Source organism: Mus musculus, chromosome 5 (assembly GCF_000001635.26).
Source record: "Mus musculus strain C57BL/6J chromosome 5, GRCm38.p6 C57BL/6J".
NCBI classification, from domain to species: Eukaryota; Metazoa; Chordata; class Mammalia; order Rodentia; family Muridae; genus Mus; species Mus musculus.
The window spans coordinates 8,396,462-8,422,727 of record NC_000071.6 but is presented as its reverse complement, the minus strand read 5'-3'; the positions used below and the strand labels follow the sequence as shown (position 1 = coordinate 8,422,727).

Sequence of the window (26,266 nt, the reverse complement as noted above, 5' to 3'; positions counted from 1 at the left end):
GACGCGTTTTCAAATCTTTAACCGCCGCGGCTCCCGGGTCTGAGCTACAGCCTCTTCCTGCTCCGAGCCTCCGCGCCGGAACCGGCCCTCAAGCGCGGCCCGGCGCCGAGGCCGAGGCCGGAGCCGGGGCCGGGGAGGCCCTGGGAGCTTTGTGTTCGCGGCCGTTCCATGCGGCCCCCGGTGCGGACCCAGCATGTAGGTGCCTGGTGGCTGCCATGAACCTCGAGACCATGAGGATCCACAGCAAAGCACCTCTCCCGGGTATGGAGCCCCTCCCCCGCCGCGGTCCCTTTAATCGTTTCCTGCCTGGCTGGTTCCACGGAGGGTTCTAGAGAGTCTTCCTGCGGAGGGCCTCTTGCCGCTTTTGCGTTTCTGTGGGTTCTCGGCGCCCGCGAGGCGTTCGGTGTTGGTCTCCGTGAGGGACCGACGCTGGCCGGGCCCCTCATGCTCTCCCCGCCTCGGCCGCGAGCGACCCGGCATTCCCGGGGCTGCAGGCTTCAGACAATGCGCGGGTCCCCGACGGCCCCACGGAGGAGGCGCCCACGCCCATTTGTGACTGTTCCCGTCACTCGTGAGGGAGACGGAGAGGTGTATGTGTGTGTGTTTCAACCTCATAGACAAAAGCAGATTTCAATCTCAATGTTTAATATAAAAAATTTTCATTATAGGGAAAATTCCTAAGAGGTGCATGTGTGTCTAGTAACTAAGTACTAAAGTGCAGGTTGTCTTCGAAAGTTTAAAGAAGATGTTTGATTCTCATCTGCTTTTAAAATAAAAGATGGATGGCATAGTCCTTAGTGGGCTTAGGTTCTTAATATGTAAACAAAGTGCATGAACTCCCTCGTCTAGTTCTTTTAAGTACTAGACAAACTATGAAACCAAAATGCCAGCATTTAGTAACCCCTAAGAATTAGGTTGTTTATTCTAGATGAGTGTGTGTGGCTACCTAGGTAAATAAGCTTTAAATATTTGAAACACCTGTGTTGGGTTTTCACCGACCTGTTAATTACCCACATGACGTTTACACCATGAGAAGGTAAGTTTTCCAGAACAGCTCTATAGAATTCCTGCTTCATACACGGAACAGGAGTAAATAATAACTATTTTCTGCTGATTCAGCTCTTGTTCTCCAGTATAGAGTTTTGTGGAAACCATACAGGACAGTTTGCCTTCATCCTAAGTGGTAATATTAGGGAAAACATTTAGATTCTAATGACTTAATTTGTTATGACTAGTAATGTTTCCTTTCTGCAATAAAGCTGTTGAACATTTTTTGTAAAATAAATTAAAAATTTGTCTGCATAAAATGTTGCCTGATTCTTTTGTAATCACAGGTGGCATCCAAGACAGAAATGAAAAGAATCGACCATCCTTGAAATCCCTGAAGGCTGATAATAGACTGGAAAAATCCAAATATAAGCCCCTTTGGGGAAAAATATTTTACCTTGACTTGCCTTCTATCACCATATGTGAGAAACTACAAAAAGATATAAAGGAACTCGGAGGGGTAAGTGAGAACCGCACACCCACCAGAAGTTGAGAAAAGTAATACTTGGCGTTCTGTAATATAAATTACCAGGGCATTTCATTTTGGAAATTACAGCCATTTAGCAGTAGCAGCTTTGATGAGCTATTGGTTATTAGTGAATCACTTGGGAACTGGGAGTGTAACCCAGTGGTCTAGCACCTGCTGACATGTGAAAGACTTTCTGTGTTCAAGTCCCAACATCAGAAGATAAAGGCTTTTTTTTAAAGCCTTTTGTAGCCTGATAAAATGTCAAGTTTCTGTGATTGGTGGTTTGGTATAAAGAAATGAGGTTCCTATGTCCTAGTAAACCTGCCCTTTCTTTCAAAATACCAGGAGCCATTTGACTGATGACTGAGGGGAGCTGTTATGTGTTAAAATAATTCTTTAGTTTTATACATATACGTGTATGTATGTGTATGTGTATATATATATATATATATATATATATATACTTATACATGTATGTATGTGTGTGTGTATATATACACACACACGTATATGTATAATTATTATATATGTGGCATACAATTTACTAGTGTACACTTGTGTGTATATGTATACTTACGTGCCAGGAGAGAAGTACTCAGTGAGCAGGCACCTGTCATGGAGGGAACAATTTTTGAGACAGGGTTTCTCTGTTTAGCCCTGGCTGTCCTGGAACTCACTTGGTAGACCAGGCTGGCCTTGAACTCCGAAATCCACCCGCCTCTGCCTCCTGAGTGCTGGGATTAAAGGTGTGCGCCAACATACCCCACAGAGTAGTAGTAAAGTGCCTTCCCTGTTGTATCCATTTTTTTATGATTAGAAAACTTTGGCAAAACTCTAAGATTTCTTAGGTGTATTGTTAATGTTACCTAAAATCTAGCAAATGTGGTTATTATGATTTTTACTGTTTTCAGAGGTTTCTGCTGGACTGAAAGTTAGCAGTTTTGAACATTTTGTTCCCAGACTGAAAATTCACAAGAATACTTCACGAGTTTCTTAGAGTTTCTCATTAATGTGATATTTTCCTTGCCTGCCCTTGACGTTTGCCTGCATTCTTTGGGAGGCAGTTGATGGAATCTCACTTTGACTATGAAAGGCACATGGATTCCACTCTCTCTTGGTCAGTTACATTCATATACAAACTGTGTTGCAGTCAGTTACTCCCGTTACCCTCCTGTGTGCTTCTCACAGCAGATGCTTCAGACGATGTTGTATCTCTAAGTCCAACTTGGGAACCCATAAAAGGGAGCTTTGACTAAATCAGCAGTGTCATGTTGGTGCTGGCACAGGAATCACTTCCACCACCCTTTTCTTTCTTCCCCCATCCTCACAACACCTCCTAAGATACTTTCAAGAAACAAATTTTCAATGACTTCTACCACAAATGGTTGTTACAGACCATTTTGATTTTATGTATGTCAGATTTTACCCTTGAAAGGTTTCAAGTATCTCAGTGGCTATCCTGAAAACATAAGTTTTGTAACACTGTGGCAGGGGAGTTAACCTGATCATAAAAGTGATGTTTTCCTGAGGTAAGCTCTCCAGGTGTTGGGATCCCTGTGGTTGCCTTCAATGCAGAAAACCCTCTGCTGCAGAATTTGTTTTATTGCATCTGCACCCTCCCCTTAGGAACAAGCAAGTGCTGGGCTAGTGAGGTAGCTTGCAGGTAGGGGGGGGGGGCACGTGCTGCCAAAGCCATGGCAAAAGAGCACTGACTTCCACAGTCCACCACTTTTCTTGTTGGAAAAGAAAGTACCTACTTCTGGTCTTTGCTGTTTAATTCGATGTCAATTTAGTCCTTAGGTCCTGGTTTCTGTCCATATTTAAAGGAACCCAGTTTTATCAAATTGTCATTTATTTCAATGGTTCTCTCTTCCTCCAATTTTTACTTTTATTTAACCTGTCTATCCTTTTATTTTCTTTTGCTTTGGATCGTCCCAATGTTGTCATTGTTTAATTGATCACACGTATTTGTTTTCTGTGAGTCTTAAAGAAACTGTGCTAAAAATTTACAGAGGACATTTGTGATAATTCAAGTATTAACTGTATAGCAGTAAATTTTCACATAATAGTGAACCTTCCTTTATACTGTTAGAAAAATAGCCAAATGAAAGCCACTTAAGAAGGATAAAGAGAGCCAGGCAGTATTTGCACACGCCTTTAATCCCAGCACTCGGGAGGCAGAGGCAGGTGGATTTCTGAGTTCGAGGCCAGCCTGGTCTACAGAGTGAGTTCCAGGACAGTCAGGGCTACACAGAGAAACCCTGTCTCAAAACAAAACAAAACATAACAAAACAAAAGGATAAAGAGCCAGGCTTGCAGGCATATGCTTATAATCCCAGGTCTGGGGTCCAAGGCTTGAGGATCATGGCCTCAAGTTCATGCTAGCTTGGGCTACTAAGTAAGACCCTGTTTAAAGAGAAAGAAGGAAGAGTGGGCCCATCTTTAACAGTTAGGCTAGAATAAAACAGCTGGGAAAGAAAATATAAGGGTGGTGTTTTCTGCTCTACTTGGTGGCATGACCCTGGGAGAGTGGAGCCTAAAAGTGAAGTGGACTAAGGTCTCATACCGTAGCCAACTTTATTCAGAGTATCAGGCAGTTTATACTCTGAGAGTTAAGAATCACATGAGTGGCCAGGTGTGGTGGGGCACTCCTTTAATCCCAGCACTTGGGAGGCAGAGGCAGGCGAATTTCTGAGTTCGAGGCCAGCCTGGTCTACAGAGTGAGTTCCAGGACAGCCAGGGCTACACAGAGAAACCCTGTCTCGGAAAAAAAAAAAAAGAAAAAGAAAAAAGCAAAAAAGAATCACATGAGTAAAGTGACACAAGGACAAGCCTCAGGTGCGGACATCATGCTTTTCCATAGAGGCACGTGAATAACAACAATTGAAGGATCTCAGTCGTATCCACTTCGCTTGGGAGGGGCACATTCAAAAATACATTCCAAGAACAATTCTGTGTTTTGGAAAAACTGAGGTCACAAGATTCATCTTGTTTGTTGGAGTTTTCTCAGAAGCACTCAGAATTCTCACTTGACTCCGTTCGTGGACTGTGTTCCAACAGGCTGTAATACCTTGTTACTTTATGATCCTGAGCACAAACAAGTATAATTTTTGTGTTTGCCCATTAAAATGTAGAGGCAGCAATTTCCAATCAGTTCTCTGAGTATGGTTTTCAGGGCATACTATAGTGCTTTTGTTAGACTCAAAAATGAATCCTACGTCTGTCTTTCCTGGAGCTCTAATCTAGATAGGAATGGCGTGGTATTGTGTGAAAAACCTTTTCCTAGGGAAAACACAACACTGTTGAGATATCTGTTCACCCCAGATAGGAATCCTACGACAGAGCAAAGTATGGATACCACCAAAGTCTAACTTGGTGGAGCAGTGAATTTTACCGAGGTTCCTTCCAGGAGCTGAAATGAGTCAGACAACTGCATCTCCAAGGCCCTCCTCAGCATGAATGACAGCTCACAAAAGCTGGGAAACCTGGAGCACACTGAACACACTGCAGGCAACTCAGCTGGTTTCTGCTTCCTCCAGGCAGCTGGTCTGGTCACAGAGTCTTTGCAGCTTTTCTCCTATAAGAGTCTTTACAGCTCACTTCCTTTTGTCTGAAAGGGATTCTCAGCTTTTGTCTGTACTCTGTCTGGGAGGGGCCTAGGGAATCTGTTCACTTTCAGGGACTTCCTTAAAGTTCTTTTTAGTAGTTTACCTTTCTGCTTAAGGAGCTTGCTATAGGATGGAATGTTTCAGTCCCCCAAGAAACTTACACAACCCATGGGTACAACTGATTGCAATTTAATACAGAAATCAAAGGAAAGGGGAGATTACTTCTACCTGAAGGATTGTAGAGGACATTGTGTGGGCATAATAACTAAATAATTACAGAGCCGCCCTGGGAAAGCTTTACTAGGAGTATGTAGAAATTGCTATTAGCATACAGATGGACATGCTTACCTACCATTGTGAATCAGTACAGTTAATGTGTGAGCTGAGTCTTGAAGGAATGTTAGGAATGTACTTAGTAAACTATACACACATTTTAGAAAGAACATACTTAAAATATATGCCTGTATAGGTGTGCTTGTGTACTTAATGCTACAAACTCCCTGCAAGTGAAACTGAGATGTGGATGTGGCAAGGATCGCTTATGTTAGAACCAGATTATATTATAAAGGGCATTTTCTTCATGATACAGGATAACAGAGTAGGGTTGGGCTTTGGAAGGCAACAGGGTTTTAGATTTAAGCAGGGTCTAACTGGCTGGCCTGGAACTTTATAATCTTCCTGCCTCTATTTCCCCAGTTCTGAAATGATAAGTCTGAGCCACACACAGCAGAAGTGGTTTTCTGGTTTGGTTTCCTTTTGGTTTTGTGGCGGTGTTATTTTGAGAGATAGTAAGTTAGGGTTTCTCTGTGTATTTATTGTGCCCAAAACTACCAAGGAGGGTTTTTGTTGCTTGTGTATTTTAAGTTATGTTTGTGTGTTTGCTGTATAAAGGCAGTGCAGGTGCCCAAGGAGGACAGAAGGATGGCATCAGACCCTCTGGGACTGGAGTTAGAGAGTTGTGAACTGCCATGCACGTGCTGTGAATTGAGCACGGGGTCTTCTGGACAGAGTAGCAAGTGCTTTATCTGCTAAGCCATTTCCGCTCTCTTTTTTACATTTTTACATTAAAGAGTTTTAATTCAGTTTAAATGAAATTAGTACTGGGAGAAATTTATGGTATTAGAGTTGTATAACATTCAGTCCAGTGAGTGAGAACTCAGAAATAAACTATTTTATATGTAGCTGGTTGCCTGCTTATTTTTGTTTTTTATTGATAAGATCATTCTGCTAGCCAATTTCAGGAAAGATGGATATCTACATGCCAAAGAATGAGTTTGTAAATTTACCTTACATCACATATAAAAATTAACTCAAAATGGAGTCAAGATATACATGTAAGAGGCTTCCAATACTTAGAAAATATCATTGACAGCAAATTAAAAGTATTCATAAGTTCAACTTAGTTAAAATTAACAACTTCTCTATCTCCTGGGACAGTAACAAGAAATCACTAAATGGTAGAGAATATTTCCAAGTCATTCATGTTCCTCCAATTAATAGTGTTTACTAGGCCTACATGAAGCTCTGGGTTCAGTCCCAACCACTGCAGAAAACAGTGTCACAGACCAGTATTCCAGCATTCAGGGGTAAAGGCAGGAAACTCAAAAGGTTATCCTTAGGTCAAGGCCAATTTGTCTTGTTTCCAAAGAAAAATTGTATATTCAATATCTAGTAAGTGTATTATATACAGAATATGTGAACATTTCAACAGAAAGGTAATCCAATGGGTAAAGTGGGCTGTAGAGGCTCAGCAGTTAAAACCGCTTATTCGTACAGAGGATTTGAGTTTAGTTTCCAGCACCCACATGGTGGCTCTAAATCATCTATAGTTCTAGGAGTTCTGACCCCGTCTTCTGGCCTCAGCAGGCACTGGGCACACATAACAGATAGGTGTATGTATACATGTAAGCAAACACATGAAAATGAATAATGGCCGAAGGGCCTAAATAGAGATTCAGCCCCACAGCATTGTGATTGTCAGGTATATGCAAGTTTAAACTCGTAGGCATGCCTATCCAGTTACTGTCAAAGAACCAGAAAATAAACATATTAGCCTTCACAGTTTGACTTGTCCACCATTTCTGGGAATGTAAAAGGCAACATCTGTGCAAACAGTATGGGCAGTTTCAAGAAAGGGGTTCCAGCAATTTATGTATCTGAAAGAGTTGAAAGTGGGGTGTCAAAGAGATAAATGAACACCTGCAAGCTGACCAAGACATGGGGAACAGGCTGGTGAGCAGCATTCGTCCATGTTCTTCAGTTCCTTCCTTCAAGCTCCTGCCAGGGATGCACCTAGAATGGCCATTTTCAACCTGTGGATCTCAACCCCTTTGGGCTGTTGGTTTATTATTTTACTATGTTCTTATATCTACCACCTTAATCCATTCCAACCCCCCAACACTAGGTAGGAGAGGAAGAAGCTTAGAGTGGAAAGGGGACATTGACCTGTAGGATACTTCCTTCAGATTTAGGGTCTGCAAGTCCCTAGGGACCAATCCAGTCTTCATTGTTAGAATATCCAGCAGTCCAGCAAACCATCAATTGCAAACACAGTGAACCAACAGCAACAAAGGGAACAGCAACCACATAGGTCTGCTCAGGGTTCTCCCCTGCTCTGGGGACCCTCTCCAGAGTCCCCAGAATTAAACTATATGTTACTGGCAAAAATCACGTCCTGCTAGAGCAAGAGACAAATCATAGTTAACTGCTGTGGCCAAGCTGAAGCAGCCTACAACCCACCCCTGGGATTAAACATGTTTATATAACATAATTGGGTTTTTAAAGAAACCAGTATTTTCACTACATTGGGGAGGGGGTCAGTTGACCCTTTCACAGGGGTTACCTAAGACTATCAGAGAAAACAGATACTTACGATTCATAAGAGTAGCAAAAGTCCAGTTATGAAGCAGTAACAAAAACAATTGTATTGTTAGGGTCATCACAACATGAGGAATTGTATTACAGGATTGCAGCACTAGGAAGGTTGAGAAGCACTGCCCTAGATGACAGACAGACTGTTACCTGGAATGATAGCTGAAATAAACCCCTTCCTCAAGTTGGCTTTGGTCAGGGTTTAAGCAAATTCTGACAAGGAAGTGCTTCTCCCCATTGGATGTTCTAGCCTAGCACTCACAGTTATCTCTCTGCTTCCTGACTGTAGATACACTGGCTCAGCCTCTTCATGCTCCTGCTATCACACCCTCTCTTCCACGGTGGATTGATGTGATTCCCTCAAATCTGAACCAAAATAAACCTTTCTTCAGGTTATTTTTGTGAGGTATTCGGTGACTGCCCATGAGAAGTGTAGTTAATACAGTGGCTGATCACCCTGCCTTAGATCTTTTAAGTTTGAATAGACTCTGGGGCTTGATCCTACTTTATGACCTCATTTAACTTTGAAAGTCTTGTCTGCAAAGACCATGGAGCATGCATCTCAGCCACTGTGACCCTTTAATACAATTCCTCATTTTAGCATAAAGATTTTTTGTTGCTACTTCATGACTATTTTGCTACTGTTATGAGTCATAATGTAAATACTGATAAGCAGGATATCTGGTATGTGAAGACTCCCAAATGGGTTGTGACCCACAGGTTGAGAACCCCTGCCCTGGAGCGTATATTTTCACCTTTTTTTTAAAAATTATTTTTATTTTAAGTTTATGAGTCTTTTTATCTACATATACCTACACATGTGTTTAGCACATACATACTGTGCCTGAAATGGTCAGAATAGGGCAACAGATCACCTGGAAATGAAGTTATAGACAGTTGTGAACCTCTGTGTGGGTTCATATGGACTGAATCCTGGTCCTCTGGAAGATCAGCCAGTACCTGTTGAGTCATCCCTTCAGCCCATTTTCACCTTACTTACCACACAGTTGGGACAATTTAGATGGTTTGTGTGTGTGTGTGTGTGTGTGTGTGTGTGTGTGTGTAAATTGCTGGAAACTTAATGAAGTTTAAGGCAGTATTTTATAAATTAGCATTTACGTTCTTTTCTACTTTTATACAAGACCCATATTTTTTTCAATAAACAAGTAGTGATAATTTATTAGCTGGTCAATGAAAATGAATGTTGCCTAGAAGGGAAAAGGAAAAACATCTTGCATTTCACTAAGGTTGTTCTTGCCAACAGCTAATTCTGAGTCAATGGTAGCTTAAATTAACTTATCACAAACTTTGGTTCATTTTGGTTTTAGTTCTTTAGTTTTATGTAGTTTCATGTAGTGTGTATGAATGATGTGATGTGTACTCTCACATGGAAATCAGAGAACTTGCAGGAGTTGGTTTTTCCTTCTGCTGTGTGAGTCCAGGTGCTCCAACTCAGATAATTAGGTTTGGTAACAAGGACCATCAGCATCACCATCAAGCATCTGGCTGTCCCATGTTACTTACTGCCTTTCATACTGTGAATCATGTAGAAATTAGAACTGTGAAAAAGCCTTACTGATTATTAGTTACTTCTGCTTGCTTCTTAGTATTGTGTCAATTGTATTTATATGTATGTGTTTTAATAGTACTAACTAGTTCAATACCCCTTTCCCTGGGTGATGAGTGATCTTTAATAACAGCATGCTGGTGTGTGTGTGTGGGGGGGTGCATGTTCTGAAAATTTTATGCTTGTGAGAAAAAAGGTTCCTTTCTTCTGCTATGTTTAATTAAGCCTTAGGAAATGTTATAAAGTTAATGATTTAAACTGATGTGCCGGTACATCTAAATAAAATTTAAAATACAATGGCCGGCTTATACTAGCTACATTTCAGATGCTTACTGTCCATGTGTAGTGTTACATAGTACAGGCAAAGAAGAGTTCATCTCTGTAGGAGGCTTTGCTGCTGGGACTCCAGCAAGTCACTTCCACTTTCATCTCCAGTGTATGTAGGTAAGTGCAGGAGAGTGTGTGGACTGCATTAATTAGGATAAAGTACTTAAGAATAGTATATAACACATGGTATTATTAATGAAACTCCCATTATATTTCCTCAGAACTATGGGCTCAAAAATGCAGCATGAAAAGCACCAATTTGTAAAACATTAGATTATAGCCGGGCATGGTGGCACACACCTTTAATCCCAGCACTTGGGAGACTGAGGCAGGTGGATTTCTGAGTTTTGAGGCCAGCCTGGTCTACAAAGTGAGTTCCAGGACAGCCAGGGCTACAGAGAAACCCAGTCTTGAAAAACCAAAAAACAAACAAAACAAATCTCACAAGACATTAGAGTATATGAAATTGGAATTTGTTCACAGTGTCTTTAAAGAGCTTTGGAAAAGTTTATATATAAATTCTTTGTTTTTTTTCTAGCGAGTTGAAGAATTTCTCAGCAAAGATATCAGTTATTTTGTTTCAAATAAAAAGGAAGCAAAGTATGCACAGACATTGGGTCGCGTTTCTCCTGTACCAAGTCCAGAATCTGCATATACTGCAGAAACCACCTCTCCTCATCCCAGCCATGATGGAAGTTCCTTTAAGTCTCAAGACAGAGTAAGTGTGTCCTATATGCTTTGAGCCTAGGGGAAAGTGGATATCATAGTTTTCTTTTTGTTTTAAGACAAATCCCTTTCAGACTGGTTTGAACTCCCTCAGAATTCTTATTCTTTCTGCCTTAGTGTCTCCCAGGTCCTGGAGTTACAGATGTTTGTCTGACACCTGACTCTGGGCTTCCAGTAGCAGGGTTACAGTGCATCGATAGAGTGGTTATAAAGCCAAAGATCTGTGGCTTTCTCACCTAATGTTTCTGTCTTTTTGAAAGGTGATTAAGTTTTCCTCAATAATACAGTAGTCAAGTTGTACCCTGATTTCCTAAAGCATGCACTTGCACTTTAGACAGGTAGCTTTTGTTTCTTAGAATAATTTACAACTAAAGTTAATAGCCAGCCATTCTTTTGAAGAAAAAAAAAAAAACTTGTAAAACTTTCAAAGTAGATAAACTGACCATCTATAGCATACTGACTGTGCACAACATATAAGTTAGGCATATTTTTACATATCCAGAAGTTGGTGGGAAAAACAAAATAATATTTTGTGACAAGTAGAAAATGTTTGTGTAAATATTGTATGAATATTAGTTTTTTGACAAAGATGATGTGGTCTACAAGGTCTACAGTGGTATGCTGTTTGTCCCCTCTCATAAAAATAAGTTATGATCCGTGTTTAAAAGATTTCTGACAGTACATTTCTATCAAGTTGGAAGACAAAATGAAGGGCAAACTGATATAAATACTTAGAAAAGAGAGTTAGAGATAAAATGCTTATTGTATCTAAATTGTTATACTAGGATATAATTAAATGGGCATTTGAAGCATAGCCACATGAAAAGCAGTTTGAATGTAGAGAGACCAGAAAGCAGGAGTTGCAAAGGCAGTCCTGTGAGAAAGGGAGGAGAGTGGGTCAGGTTGTGCAGTAGTGCTGTTTGGTAAAAATGTAATACACTACCAACAAGCTCTTGATGTGTTCATGGCCTTTCAACTGCTTTTCATGCTATCTTACTTTAAAAGGGAAATAATTTATAAAAATTGTGTATAATGTTTTTCTTAAATCTTTTTATAATACAAAGCTGAGGCAGGCCTGTTAGCCCAGCTCCTTAGGAATGTGAGGCAACCTAATGAAGGAGCTAGAGAAAGTACACAAGGAGCTGAAGGGGTCTGCAACCCTATAGGAGGATCAATAATGTGAACTAACCAGTAGCCTCCAGAGCTGTGTCTCTAGTTGCATATGTAGCAGAGGATGGCCTAGTCGGCCATCAGTGGGAGGAGAGGCCCTTGGTCTTGCAAAGATTATATGCCCCAGTACAGGGGACTGCCAGGGCCAGGAAGCAGGATTGGGTGGGTTGGGGAGCAGGGCCAGGTGCAGGGTATAGAGGACTTTTGGGATAGCATTTGAAATGTAAATGAAGGAAATATCTAATAAAAAAATTTCAAGTTCATTAAAAAAAAATGCTATGTGAGGCAAGAGTATCATAAGTTGAAGGGCAGCTGGGGCAACTCGGTGAGACCAGATCTAAAGTTAAGGCTTTAGAAGGATTGGGGATGTAGCTGAGTTGTAGAATGCTTGCTAAAATACACCACCCAAAAGGAAAAAGAATAAAATCTAAAATGTTAACCTGAAAAGTGTAGATTTTTTTCCTGTTTTCTGAGACAGATTCTCATGTAATTCAGGCTGGCCTTAAGTTTGCTATATAGCTTGACTTTAAAATGTCAGTGGGTGCTAGCTATTTTCATTTACATAGAATTGATCCTCTAGCATCTCATTCAGTTTCTTTCTTCCTGTGCGTGTGCATGTGTGTTTGGTATGTTTGTAGATGTGTTCTGCACTGGAAAAAAAGAGGGAAAAATTTATAATGTGTCTTCCAAGAGAATAATGAAGCCACTTTTGACCATAAATTTTCTGTGTTCATAGCCATTGAGACTATATAAACAAAATTTTCTACTTTTAAGTGTTTCTCCTTTCTAACCTTTTCTCTGATGAAGTACTATAATTATTTGGGTTTTTTTTGTTTGTTTGTTTTTGTTTGTTTATTTTTTGTTGTTGTTGTTGTCTTACAGGTATGTTTGAGCCGAGGAAAATTGTTAGCTGAAAAAGCTGTGAAGGATCATGTAAGTAGGAATTTGAAATTCACAGCGCATGGGTTTCAATTGGGGCAGTGTGCTGGTGTCTAGCACATGAGGTCCTTAGTCTTCATGAGCCAGGCATAGCAGCATGCACCTGTCATAACAGCTCTGAGGTGGTAGGGGACCTGAAGTTCAAGGACATCCTCAGTTACATAAGGAGTTCAAAGCCAGCCAGAGCTAGAAACCCTGTGGCGCGGGGACAGGGAAGAAAGAAAAACATGCAGTGCATATTTTGCTTCTTTATTGTCTTGTTTTCTGAGACAGATTCTCACGTAATTCTGGCTGGCCTCAATTTGCTATATAGCTTGACTTCCGAGTGCTGGAATTATAGATATATACTACCATATATAATATAGGTACAGCTGTATTTTATTCAAAATGTAACTGTGGGCTGGCTAGATGACTCAGTGGGTAAAGCTGCTTGCTGCCAAAACTACTGACCTTAGTTTGATACCTAGGACCTAAATGCTGGAAGAAAAGAACTGACTCTTGCAAATTGTCTTGTGATCTCCAAGTGTGCACTGTGGTATGTGTGTACCGACACACATACACACAGACAAGCATACAGTAGAATAAGTGAATGTAATAAGAAATTCTCAACTTGGGGCCGGTAGTAAAGTTGGCAAAATGCCTGTCATGAAAGCAGTAGAACTTAAATTTGGATGGCTAAAAGCCACATAAAAAGTAAAAGGCCAGGCATAGCAAGAGGTGCCTCTGATCTTAGCATTGACATTTTTGGAGAGGGATAGGGTGGGACACATGGGTCCCTGAAGCTAATTGGCCAGTCAGCCTAGCTGAATCAGTGACTTCCTGGTTCAGCAAGAGACCTAACGTCTCTAAAAAAATTGAAAGTGGAGTATGATTAAAGAAAGACATTTGGTATTGACCGGAGGCCTCTGCATCACACAGGCATGTACACACCACATACGAAATTTGTAACTGAAAGTTGAAGATATTCTGGAGATAACTCTTTCATTTCTAATGAAAAAAGCTTAAGTTATAGCTTGTCAGAATTAGAAGCTACTTTTTCCTGGAGGAACATCCCCATCTTGTGGACATCCTAAACATTAATGAAAACTCGAAGGTTACCTTAAGATATACATTTTAATTGTTAGGATATACATTAATTCTTAGGTCAGGCATAATGGGCATACCTTTATTCATAACACTTGAGAGGCAGGTGGATTTCTGGCTTCCGGGCCAGCCAGGGCTACTAAGTGAGACTTTGTCTCAAAGAAAACATAGGAATATATTAATTGGAAACGATTTAAGAATGCCAAAATACAAAACAAGTTCCTCATTTCTATTGTAATTCATTAGGGACATTTATGCATAATCTCTTCAATGGCGTTAAGATTTAAATAAGATTTAAGGTTTAAAAAGTTTTAAAAGTAATTTTTAGACAAACTTGGTTTTGTTTTTGTTTCACAGGATTTTATTCCTGCTAATAGTATATTATCAAATGCCTTATCATGGGGAGTAAAGATTCTTCATATTGATGGTAAGATGACCTTTTGATAGCATTTGTAGTACGTGCCTGTCTGTCCTTTAGTTACATAATAAAAATTTTGGTAGTAGGGGGTATCTCCCATGGTAAACTTTTAAGATATAGTTACTGCCACTTAACATCGCAGTTTAACTCCAAAGGTAAAATTGCTAACCTTCAGTTCTCATTTCAATAAAGACATTCGATACTACATTGAACAGAAGAAGAAAGCACTGAGTGCACTCAAGAAATCCAGTGCTTCTGGGAAGGATGCGGTATGTGGCTCTTTTTTAAAACTCTTCTTAAAAGTGGTAGCTTGTTTTTTGTTTTTTGTTTTTGTTTGTTTGTTTGTGTTTGTTTTTGTTTTTAATATAAGTAATTCCGCAATAATTAAAAAAAAAAACTTTGAGACTCTTTTATGGATTTCTGAATTGTGTGTCATTTGACTTGAAGCTTATATTCATGAATTAAAAATTGTTTCTGGGTTAATGGCATAGGTTTTTTTCATCCTTTTTTGTTGCTGCTGTATTTTAAGAGATACTGTTTATTCTGTAGAAAAACATAAGAAAATGCAAAGATGTTTGCTGTGGTTGTCCTATTATTCTCTTGTCGCCAAGTATACAGTCTCTTCTGGCTTCATCTTTGAGTCACTCTTTGTCTCTTACACCCCTGCCTAACTACTGTTCAGTCCGTACACTCCATCTTCTCACTGTTTTGCAGATCTCTGCTCCTATATTTCTCACTCACTTTTAACTGACAAGGTATGAAACTGAGAAGCAGTTTGCAGATCCTTTTGATACCTTTTAAAGCCAGCTGTGTTGGATGGTTTTCCTGCTGTTGTCCATTCCTTCCTTGAGCTCTATTACTCATCTCTGCTTCTCCCTGTTTTCTCTTAGTCCTCAGACCATTGTTCGGTGGTGGTTTGCTTTTACTACATACAATCCTTAAACGACTTAGATACAAAGAAAAGAAAGGTCTGTACTCTGGTACATAAAAAGAAGTGGAGACAAAGTAGTTTGGAAATTTGGTGATTTTATGTAGTAAAATAAGCAACTTGTACTTTCCACAACTTTAGTAACACCAGGGCTTTGTATCTGAGGTTGTGTTCATTTAGGTTTTCCTGTTTTGTTTTTCCCCTCTTCCAGTTGGAAGTGGTCATTACTCATTATCTTTGAATGAACTAGCACCTCACTTTGTATTCGCATTCTGGTATTGAGTCCATCCGGTAAATGTTGTATTATGAGTGCCATACTCCTTTTCAGTTCTACAATCTTTTATGTACCAGGTCATTTTGGCTACACACAAGAAATTGCCAATGTTGTGCAGATTCCTTATCTATTAGAATAGTTAGACAAAACTGATTTTGTTTTTGCTCTTACTGCTTTTCTGTTTTTGTCTTTGTTTTTATAAGATTTATTTATTTATTTATATATATACTGAATCTGTCTTCAGACACACCAGAAGAGGGTATCAGATCTCATTACCGGTGGTTGTTACTCACCATGTGGTTGCTGGGATTTGAACTCGGGACCTGTTTTGTTTTTTGAGACATGGTCTCACCAAGGTAGCTCTAGGTGTCCAGGAACTCAATATGTAGACCAGGCTAGCCTCAAACTCTTAAGAGATCTATCTGCTTCTGCCTCCTAAGTGCTGAGATTAAAGGAATGCACCACTGTGCCTGGCATTACTATTTTGTTAATAGATCTAGCCGTCCAGTTTTTATTCAGACTGTAAATTCTGTCTTAATTTTATGGATACCTGCAGTTTTTTAAGACTTGCATGCAGTATTGGGGTTGTCTTGTACACATACTATGTAAATTTGTCTGAGATTTAGACAGTGATTTAAGTCTTAGTTGCACTTCGCTTTGGATTTATTCATAGCATGAGCAGTGTTGAGTTCACACAAGAAATTGCCAATGTTGTATAGATTCCTATCTACTACAATATTAGCACATACAGTTGGCCTACGTGTAGATTTATACAAGGAATTAGGGGTCCCCATCTCCAGCTTGCTCCTTAAATCCTCTGCTCAGGGATCTCTTTCTGAGCTCCCCTAGTAAGCAAGTGGGGATCTCACATAGGACTACACTACCTCCCAGACTGCACACACGGGACAACTGGAAGGAAAGCAAAACCACTGGAGCCTCTTTTGTTATTTCCCTAGTAAGAAAGATGAGGTGACATTCACCCTGACAGCTTCATACGAAAGGTCCTACGTGTGACATACTCGACACTAAAGTCTGCCTCCTCTTTACAACTTTTATAGATCTATCTAGTTCTTACTGAGTGCTGTCCAAAGTTTCGTTACGAGCAGTGACTTGATTCCCCTGAAGGAATGCAGCTCACACAGGTCTTCACTCTTAACTGTACCTTTTCCTTGCTAACCAGTGTTGAAGGATCAATGATCAGTGCCAGTGCCACTACTCTCCAACAAAGATGTAAAGTTAGGACTGAATTCTATAGAGATGATCAGTATCTTTCATTCTTGAGTGCCATTCAGTTATTTGATTGAATTGATTTTAAGAAGCAAGATTTTCACCCTGCCTGTACAGTAGCCACTCTGATAAAGTATTTTTCTCGTATATTTTTTTTCTCTTGAAGATGACTGTGCAGTTTTTTTCTGTGTTTTTAAACCCAATATTTTCACTGTATTTGTTTTCCTTTTTAAAGGGGAAAAAAGCTGGTCCTGGAATACAAAAGACAAGAAGTAAGTATTCCCGATACATTGTTTAGTTTTCTTTTAGAGAGCAGAAAAGATTAAGTCTGAAGTGTAGAGCTTGGGCTCTTGGCCACAGGTACATGGTGTCCTAGGTTTTAACCCCGAGACACCCACATATTTATATACTTAGAAAGATTTGTTGAGGTAAAGTAACTAGTTATTTACGTGATTTATTCAAGGATTTCTTAGTAATTTTTAGAACATGGACCTCAGCTACAGTCTGATGACACTTAAGCTACCCTTCCCCATGTTAATGATTTTGTAAAGATATCTTATTATGTGTGTGGGAGGGGTTAGGTGTACATTAGTGCAGATGCTCTAACAAGCTAGAAGAGGACGTTGAGTCCCTTGGAGCTGAAGTTACATCAGTTGTTAGTCCTGACATAGGTGCTAGGAACTGACCTTGAGTCTTCTATAATATCATTCTGAGATCTCCATTTCTGAGCTCTATCTCCATCCCCGAAATTAATGTTTTCAAAAACATTTTTAAAACTCATTATAGTCCCAGAAGAAACAATTCTTCAAGTCCATTTACTGGGCGGGATGAACATGAGGAATGTTTTGGGATAGCTTTACAGTGTGAAAATATCTGTGCCATTCAGCTCAAGAATCTCGTATGGTTGGTATGAATGCAATCCGGTATACAATCCGGACGCTGTAGAGGTCAAGGCGCCTGGGCCAGTAGAGGGATTCTGTCTTACAAAATCCAAAACACATCCTTGGCATGACAGATACAGGGGAATGATAGTGGAAGATATTTTACCTGAGGCCTACACCTTTCAACTCTCTTGAGTTTTAAAGGATTTCTAGATGTTTTACCCACAATAGTCTTTACTGATTTGCACCTGTCTAATGGTATTTTCTCTTCATAAGCAGGGAGACTCAAGAAGCCTTTTTTAAAGGTTGAAGATGTGAACCGGTAAGTGTCAGAGTCCAGTGTGTTGGAAACTGAGCTAGAACTATAGAGAAAACCTCATGAGACTTATTTTCCTGACTGTGATGTGCAGAGAGCAGTAATTCCCTTGTGTTCAGGGACTGAATTTAGTTTCATTCTATTGTAGATTTGAATTCAGAGTATCTGCTTTAGACTAATCATAAAATCATCTCATTTTTTTTTTCTTTAGTATTTTAAATAATCACTCTGGCTGCATTCAATATCATGAGTTTGAACAATTACTAAAAATTTCCCCCTGTAATTGTGGGAGAAATTATAGATAGTACTTGGAAATGTTTTGAAAAGAATGGAATTCAGAAATGCTTCAACATGGATGAGCTTTCAGGACTTCATCCAAAATGAAGTATGAAGGAAAATACTGCATTATTCAATGTACATAACGCATTCAGAATATTCAGATTCGGTCACTGCTGGTTGCAAAGAGCTGTAGGGAAATAGAGGGTCCTAGGGTTTTTACTTTTGCAAGGTAAGCACATGAGATGGGGTAGTGCTTTCACAAGTTAATGTTTAATGTGACTGCACTGTCTAGTTTCAAATGGTATCTAGAGCAGTGCTCAACCTGTGGGGGACAACTTCTAGGGAACTGGACAACCCTTTCACAGAGGTTCCTAAGACCACTAGAAAACACTAGTTACAATACGATCCGTAACAGTTGAAAAATTACAGTTATGAAGTATCAACAAAAGTAATTTTATGGCTGGAGATCACCACAGCTGGAACTGTATTAAAGGGTCCCAGCATGAGGAAGGTAGAGGCCCACTGCTCTAGAAGCTGGGATAGTCATTCCAAAACTTAATGATTAATGTGATTAAACTCTACAGTTTCAATTAGTTTCGATGGTAGGTGTTTTAGGGAGGATCTGGGAGGAGATGAGAGAGTGGGAAGTGATCAGAATATTGTATGAAATATTAGTTTCAATTTTTTAGATGTTAAAAGAATAGGCCTACAAATTGGTTTTTGAAAGGAAGGTTACCCCTACCAAGTCTTTCTTGTTTATTTCAGATTTGAGGTGATTTACAGAACTTAGATATAAGGCTTTGAAACCTTCCTTTCATCCCAGAGGAGCTCACATGTATTTGTCTTTATTCGTTTAGGTGCTACAGGCCATTTTACCTTCAGCTCCCCAGTCTGCCGTGTATAAACTACTTTCTTCAGAAGCCCTGCAGTCCGTTTGATATAGAGAAGTCATCCAGCGTCCAGAAACAAGCTCAGCCCAAGCTCAGGTTGGTGGGAAACTTGATTTTTAGAGAGAATGCTATTTAGACTTTCACTATGATTGGTTTTTTGTTTTTTTTTTTCCTTCATAAGCATTTGGGGTAGTGTATTTTGTGCCATGGTGGTAGTATGTGTGCTTGTTTTCCCTGGGAATATTTTAATGCTTCTATGCTACATTTAGTGTGAATAAAAGTACATTATTTGGACATTTTAGGTGTGAGTGGGGTTCAGATACTAAAACCCGTTTCTCTTGACCGTTTGAAATGTTCTTCAGAATATTTATTACATTTTGTTTTACGTTTCTTGAAATTCAGTTAAAAGTATTTGCTGTTCAAAAGTAACAGACTGTGCATATGTTAGTTTAAGGCAATAAGTTTTAAAATTATTCATTAGCAGTTAATTTTGTTACCATGTATTTCTATCACTAGAATTAATATGGACGGCGATAAATGTGGAACCCCAGTTCAACTCCAGTTGAAGGAAAAGAGAAAAAAAGGATATTGTGAATGTTGCTTACAGAAATACGAAGATCTCGAAACTGTAAATGTGATTTTCCACTTGGGATTGGTGTTTCTAAAAATCTAAATACTGTTTTTATTTTTAAGTCCCATTTTACTATGCCGAGTATAGTTTGCAACATGATAGTCACAAATATATTCTTGAGTAGATACATCTCTGGTTTGTTTTATGGTGGGGATGGAACACATCTCTGCACTTTCTAGGCATGTACATCAGCACTCCTGCATCTTGAATCTGAAACACTTGAAATTGTAAGAACCCAAGAAGGGAAATCGACATTGAGAAAATAATTTTTATTCATTTAATAAATATCTGAGTGCTTAGTATATAACTACAATATAAAAATATAACAAAATATATGTTGACAGTATTAGATCAGTGCAAGGAGAAACAAAACAGGAATGGAAGTTTGCTATCATGTGTTTAGACTTGGCAAAGAAATACTTGACTGATGTTTAAGTAGAACTACAGAAAAGTTAGGTAACCAGGCGTCTTGATATCAACCGAAATTGGCAAGGGTAGCTAGAATCAGAGTAGAGGATGATGGCCTAGACTAAGCAGGAATAGGAGTTCTTTGGGCATGGTCAGGTTATTGAAATACTCTAAAAATGAGACTGGAGGGATTCATATGATTTTGGGATTAAGAGATGGTAGATAAATGAAAAGTTCCTATATTTTGGTCTGAGCAATTAAAAATGAAATGTCTTGCAAGAACATATCAAATAAAAGAAGTTTTTAAAGATGGGGAAGGCCTATTGGAGTTTGAAAGCTTATTAAAATCACTGGTAGTCTTGTCTGTATCCTTAGAGTTTGGTGCATAGCAAGTGCTTATTAACCTTAGCAGTTACTTTTTCAATTTCTTAGCTTTTAAATAGTAGGTAGACAGACGTAGTGGTGCACAACTTACAACCTCTCTACTTTCAACCTCAGCAAGCTCAGGCAGGATGGATATTAGAGTGCATAAGCTCAAATATTTATCACTTGAGATGTATTAATATTTACCAGGGGTTTTGATTTGTTTTATTTATGTAATAAAGAAGGACATACAGTTAGTTTTAAATTGCATTGAATCAGAAGCTGAAGTATTTCAAATTTTTTTCCTTTTCCTTCTAATTGTTTTGAAATTAAAGTTATTGATTGGTTTTGAAATGTACTTGCCATTGTGAGGTCAGAGTAGTATAGAATGTTTGCTTTTCTTTATCTTTGAGCTCCTAATGTGTTTGGAAATAAAAGAATGGTAGGAAAGTTGTCCACTGATTGTCACAAAGAAAGTAAATTTGTGAAAGTTGATTTGAGAATGGAATTTAAGATCATGACTTTGAAAGTTTTTGTTTGTTTTTTAATTTAAACTGAAGCAGAGTTCGGTAGGTCACTCCAACACTCTGGAAGGGTCTTGGGTTTGAGAGCAATTTGGATTACATAAACAGGATTTATAAAGCTATCGTTGTCTAGTTGTATTGTAGCATGGAGAATGTTCAAAATAAGTGGAATGTGCCGTACATGGTAGCGAATGATGAGAATGACATTAGGCGTGTAGCTCAGTGCTAAGGCCTAGGCTTGGCACATGTGAGACCCAAAAGTAAAGGTAAATGAGAGTGCTTGACTATTAGAGAAGGCACAGACCTATAAGACATATAGATCAATAATACTAAGTAATAAAAAACAACTGAGAGAATTTAGAGAGAAAGTATATGTTTCACTTCATAATTTTTTTTCTTCCCAGAATATAAATGAATTCAATCTGATCTTTAAAAATGTGAAACTTATTTGAGATGTTTTGTTTGTTTTTCTGAGGGTTTCCCTCTGCAGCTCTGGCTTTGGTGGAACTCACTCTGTAGATCCGGGTGGCCTCAAACAGATCTACCTGCCTCTACCTCCCCAGTGCTGGGATTAAAGGTTGTGTGTGTGTGTGTGTGTGTGTGTGTGTGTGTGTGTGTGCGCGCGTGTGTGCGTGTGTTTGTGTGTGCGTGTGTGTGTGTGTGTGTGTGTGTGTGTGTGTATTTGCGTGTGCGCGTGCCACCATACCCAGCTCTAGGCTCCAAATAGGATATCCTGAATTTATTGACAAGACAATTAGCCTGGAGATCTCGCCAATTCAGAAGGAATGTTGTTTCCTGTACATTCTATACTATAAATTTGTTTTTGTTTTTCATTTGGCACAGGGTCTTACTATTTAGACCAAATTCACAGAAACCTACCTACCACTGCTTCCTCAGTACTAGGATTAAAGATGCCTTACCATGCCCAGCTTACTTTCCTTTTAATCACTCTGAGATTGAAAACCATTCCCTGCTGGGCAGTGGTGGAGCACACCTTTCATCCCAGCTCTTGGCAGGCAGAGGAAGGCAGATTTCTGAGTTCTAGGCCGGCCTGGTCTACAGAGTGAGTTCCAAGGCAGTCAGGGGTATACAGAGACACCCTGTCTGGAAAGACCAAAAGAAAAGAAAAAACACTCCCCTTTCCTCTGTTGCAATCAGTAGGTAATGAGGTAACTTGTTTGTTCGTACTTGGGTGTTTTCTTCAGTTGTGAGTCTTTTTGTAATGTGTATATTTTGTAGCATTTATCAAAGGTCTTGGTTTTTAAAGTTTAGTTTTTACTTTTTACATAAGTATGAGTGTGAGTGTATGACATACGAGTGGAGTCTAGAAGAAGCCATCAAATTACCAGAAACTGGAGTTACAAGTGATTGTGTGCTACCAGATTGGGGTACTAGGAACCACCTTCAAGTCTTGGAAGAGTGTTGGGTGCCTATAACAACTGAGCCAGCTTTCTAGCCCTTTATTTTGTTTTAAAACTCTTCTAGACTCTTGTATGTTTTAAATTTTTGTATATTAAGGTAAAGGATTTCATTTAGTTCTGTAAGCCCTACTTTGGGAATATATATATACAATATATATACAATAGAAGGTGAAGTATGTTTTATAAAGTATTAATATATTACTGAGTGTTAAAGGTAGTTCTTAACTTTATCTGTCTTGAGAGTCTTTAAAAACAGTTTTTAAATTGAAATATAAATACATCATTTCCCTCTTCCCCACCCAGCCTCTTGCTGTCTCTCAAATACAAGGGCTCTTTTTAAAAAATTGTTCATATATGTGTGTGTATGTATATATGTATATATATGTATATACACATATACATATATATATCATATCATTCATATATACATGTGTGTGTGTGAGCGAGAGAGAGAGATGTTATTTGGGTTTGGTATTTGATTTTTTTGGTTTAATTGGTATAATTATTGAATGTAATTTTAAGATGCTTTTGTTGTTGTTTTGTTTTAGCACCTTCTGAGTGAGAAACACAGGAACTTTGCACAGAGTAACCAGTATCAAGTTGTTGATGATATTGTATCTCAGTTAGTTTTCGATTTTGTGGAATATGGAAGAGACACACCTCAAAAGAAAAGGTAATTTGCCAAAGATACTGTTAAGCTATTTTATGGCACTCAGATTTAATATAAAGTTTGTCTGCTCTTAGAAAGAGTACACATTTTTTTCCTACATGATGTAAATATGGTTTAGAACGAATACCTTCTTCCCTTCTTTTTCCTGCCACTAAAGGTAGTTAGTCTCCCTCTGACACGGTTTTGAAACGGAGCTCACAATTTTTTCTGTTAAGGTCCGTTATAGAGTCGATGTTTTAGGTTTTGTAAATTGGAAGAGCTCATTGACCTCCAGTCAGCTTTGTTACTGAACACTGAGCGTGGCTATTTTGCAGCAGAACATTATTTAAGAAAGTAAAGGGAAGACCAGATATACTAGCAGGCAGCATTGTCAACCTCTGCTGTCGAATCATGTGGTTTACAATATACTCAGTCTAAAAATGTTGATTAGGAATGCTTTTATATGGGTATACAGTAGGGTTGATAATTGGTCATCTATTTTTGTCCTAGTCTTAAGACATAACGATTAGAGGTGTGATAGTGAAGCACAACTTCTGAAAAGCAAGTAGGGCGTGCTCTGTGTTTAGACCCTGGATCTCTGTAGGACTCTTGATGTACATTATGGCTGACCACTAATGTGGCCATGTGCGACTCCTGTGAGGACTTAAAATGTTTTGAAAGTTTCAGGAAGGACCTGAACAATTTTTTATCTAGTTAATTCCCTTATCATTTTATCAGTACAGCTTTTTTACTTCTTGTCAGTCTCCAGTTAGACTACTGTTACATTTTTGAACACCCAATTTGTAGGAAGGAACTCTAGTCCCTATTTTGGTTTTGCTTTGCTTTTTAGGGATCATACCTAAGGCCTCACCAATGAGGTACAAAGAGGGAATCTTTTGTATTGCTTAAACACTATATATAAGTAAAGGAAACTATTCTGGTTGGAGAGCAGGTGAATTGTATAGTGCTCACTGTTTCTTGTGATGCATAATGCAAAGTGTAATTGGTGACCTGATAACTTGTCATGTGTTTGCATAATTAGGATTGTTCAAGAGATTCTAAGATTCTCCGTGAAGAAGACGTTTAAGTCAAAAATATGTTTGAAATTGAAGGGTTACTTTGTTGCCTTTACATGTGCAAAGATCTAGTTCACTTTGATATGAAATAGTTTAAATGGAAAATATGTTTCTGCTTTTCGTTTCCAACAAGTACTTCTGAAACCAAACATTAAAGCACTGGTATTTTTTAAAGATAACAACAAAATCAGGGTTAGATACAGATATTGTCATCTCTCTTTGGTTTATACAATTCATGCTGTTTTGTTTTTTTCATAATTTGTTCAAAGGGTATTGTTTATCTCAAGGAGGGAGACAAATGAATGGGGAGGTGGTACCCTAGTTCAGTTTAGGTGGTTTCTGTGTTTTACTTTAAAAACATCTAAAGTATATACTATGATTTCTGTGTTAGGGTTATCCTAAGTCAGTTTCCTAAATAACTCATACGTAGTTTTATTCATTTCTAACTTCTTGGGGTTTTTTTCTTTATAAAGAATAAGATACAGTGTCGGGTCCCTTTCTTCTGTTTCTGCAAATGTCCTGAAAAACACTGCACCGAAGGAGAAGCCACTCTTGGAGCCCAATTTCCAGAAGGACGTGGGCGAAAGCAGTGGGCACCTGCTCAAGCCGAACTCTCAGTATGAAGAAACCCAGAAACCTGAAGAAAAGCATGGGTTTGCTTCAGAGCCCACAACCTATTCTTCAGCTGGATTGAAAGGATGTGACAGGAAACCAGTGAGCATGTTCAATGCAAGTGAGCCTGACCCAGAGCAGGAGTATGCACAGCTACCTCTGCGTGACAGCACACCGGAACACCAAGTGACCGAGGGTAGAAATGACGGAGAACAGAGAGTAGACCCTGCTCCAGGCGTGTCGCAGTCATGTGGACAAGTTTCTCATCTCAGTACAGAAAGTAATCTACCCCAACCACAGTTAGCTGCAGACATTACACAGCTTTCAGCAAAAGATCTGCAAGAAAAGGGCTTTCATGTTGTGATAGGTCATGCTTCTGACCTGGTGGCATTAAATACATCAAAAGAGCAGCTAACAATGAAGGCGAGAACTCCACCCTGTAGTCCCCAGGAGCCTCATGAGTGTGACACTGAGAACATGGAGAATTTGCCTTGTGGTAAAATCCAGCGGAAAGTGAGAATGCTATTAGGGCAACAGAAAGCAAATGCTGAACCGAGTGCTGAATTGGATAAAAAGAGAACTGAGTATCTTCCTGCACATGAAGACAGAACTTGTGGGTCACCAGTACAGTCTCTATTGGACCTTTTTCAGACAAGCGAGGAGAAATCAGAATTTTTGGGTTTTACAGGCTACACTGAAAACAGTGGAATATGTGATGTTTTAGATATTTGGGAGGAAGAAAATTCAAGTACCCTGTTGTCAACGTTTTTTTCTTCCCCTTCAACTTCTGCATTCGTTGGATTTTAGTATTAAATGTGCTTTTCAGAAGTGACAGCTATATTCCTGAAGTTTTTATAAATACATATATAATTAGTGGTGGGGGTTTGTTTTGTTTTCGCCAACTTTTTTATGGAGCCATCTGTAAATATTAATTAAGGTGGTGTTTGTAATTTTTTACAGGATTGACTAGCTGTTACAAATTATACAATAAAAACTTAATGACTTATTTTATATTCCTGAGAATAAAAATGAATATCATTTGCTTTATCACTGAAAATAATTTCAAGTGAGATTTGAAACCTATCAAAAATGTATGCACTATATATTACACACTATTAACTGTTACCTATTAGCATAGATTTCTTTTTTTTTTCTTTTTTTTTTTCTTTTTGGGGTTTTGTTTTTGTTTTTGTTTTTCCGAGACAGGGTTTCTCTGTAGCCCTGGCTGTCCTGGAACTCACTTTGTAGACCAGGGGACCTCAAACTCAAAAATTCACCTGCTTCTGCCTCCCGAGTGCTGGGATTAAAGGCGTGCGCCACCACTCCCGACTTTAGCATAAATTTCTATGACCAACATGTTATGCTTAAAAAATTCAGGTAGAAAGGAAGAAAAAGAATATACTAATTGGTATATTTGGATTCTGGACGTTACTAGAAACATTGGCTCTAGACACAGACTCAGCTGGATTCTGTTAGGATCCTGACCCTGCAAACTGAAGTTATTGCAGGGCTCAAAATAAACCCAAAAAACCTTAAGGGGAATTTAAGTAATTCAGTTAATT

The 26,266-nt window shown here is 39.0% G+C and overlaps 1 protein-coding gene across 4 annotated transcripts; it reads left to right on the top strand.

The window, feature by feature from the left end:
* Window positions 1-2: 2 nt before the first annotated feature.
* On the top strand, window positions 3-25,759 carry Dbf4 (DBF4 zinc finger). 4 transcript variants are annotated; one of them, NM_001190717.1, is made up of 12 exons: window positions 12-261; window positions 1,335-1,507; window positions 10,428-10,607; window positions 12,668-12,718; window positions 14,165-14,234; window positions 14,418-14,494; window positions 16,890-16,926; window positions 17,815-17,857; window positions 18,988-19,116; window positions 19,537-19,648; window positions 22,916-23,040; window positions 24,566-25,759. In NM_001190717.1, exons 1-12 carry the CDS (start codon window positions 216-218, stop codon window positions 25,509-25,511), a joined length of 1,989 nt encoding a protein of 662 aa, NP_001177646.1. In that variant the 5' UTR covers window positions 12-215; the 3' UTR covers window positions 25,512-25,759. The 4 variants fall into 4 exon arrangements, 2 of the variants coding, with proteins under 2 accessions (NP_001177646.1, NP_038754.1); NM_013726.3 differs by having other exon boundaries at window positions 17,812-17,857; XR_003955657.1 differs by lacking the exon at window positions 19,537-19,648 and having other exon boundaries at window positions 3-261; window positions 17,812-17,857; window positions 24,566-25,717.
* Window positions 25,760-26,266: the final 507 nt, after the last annotated feature.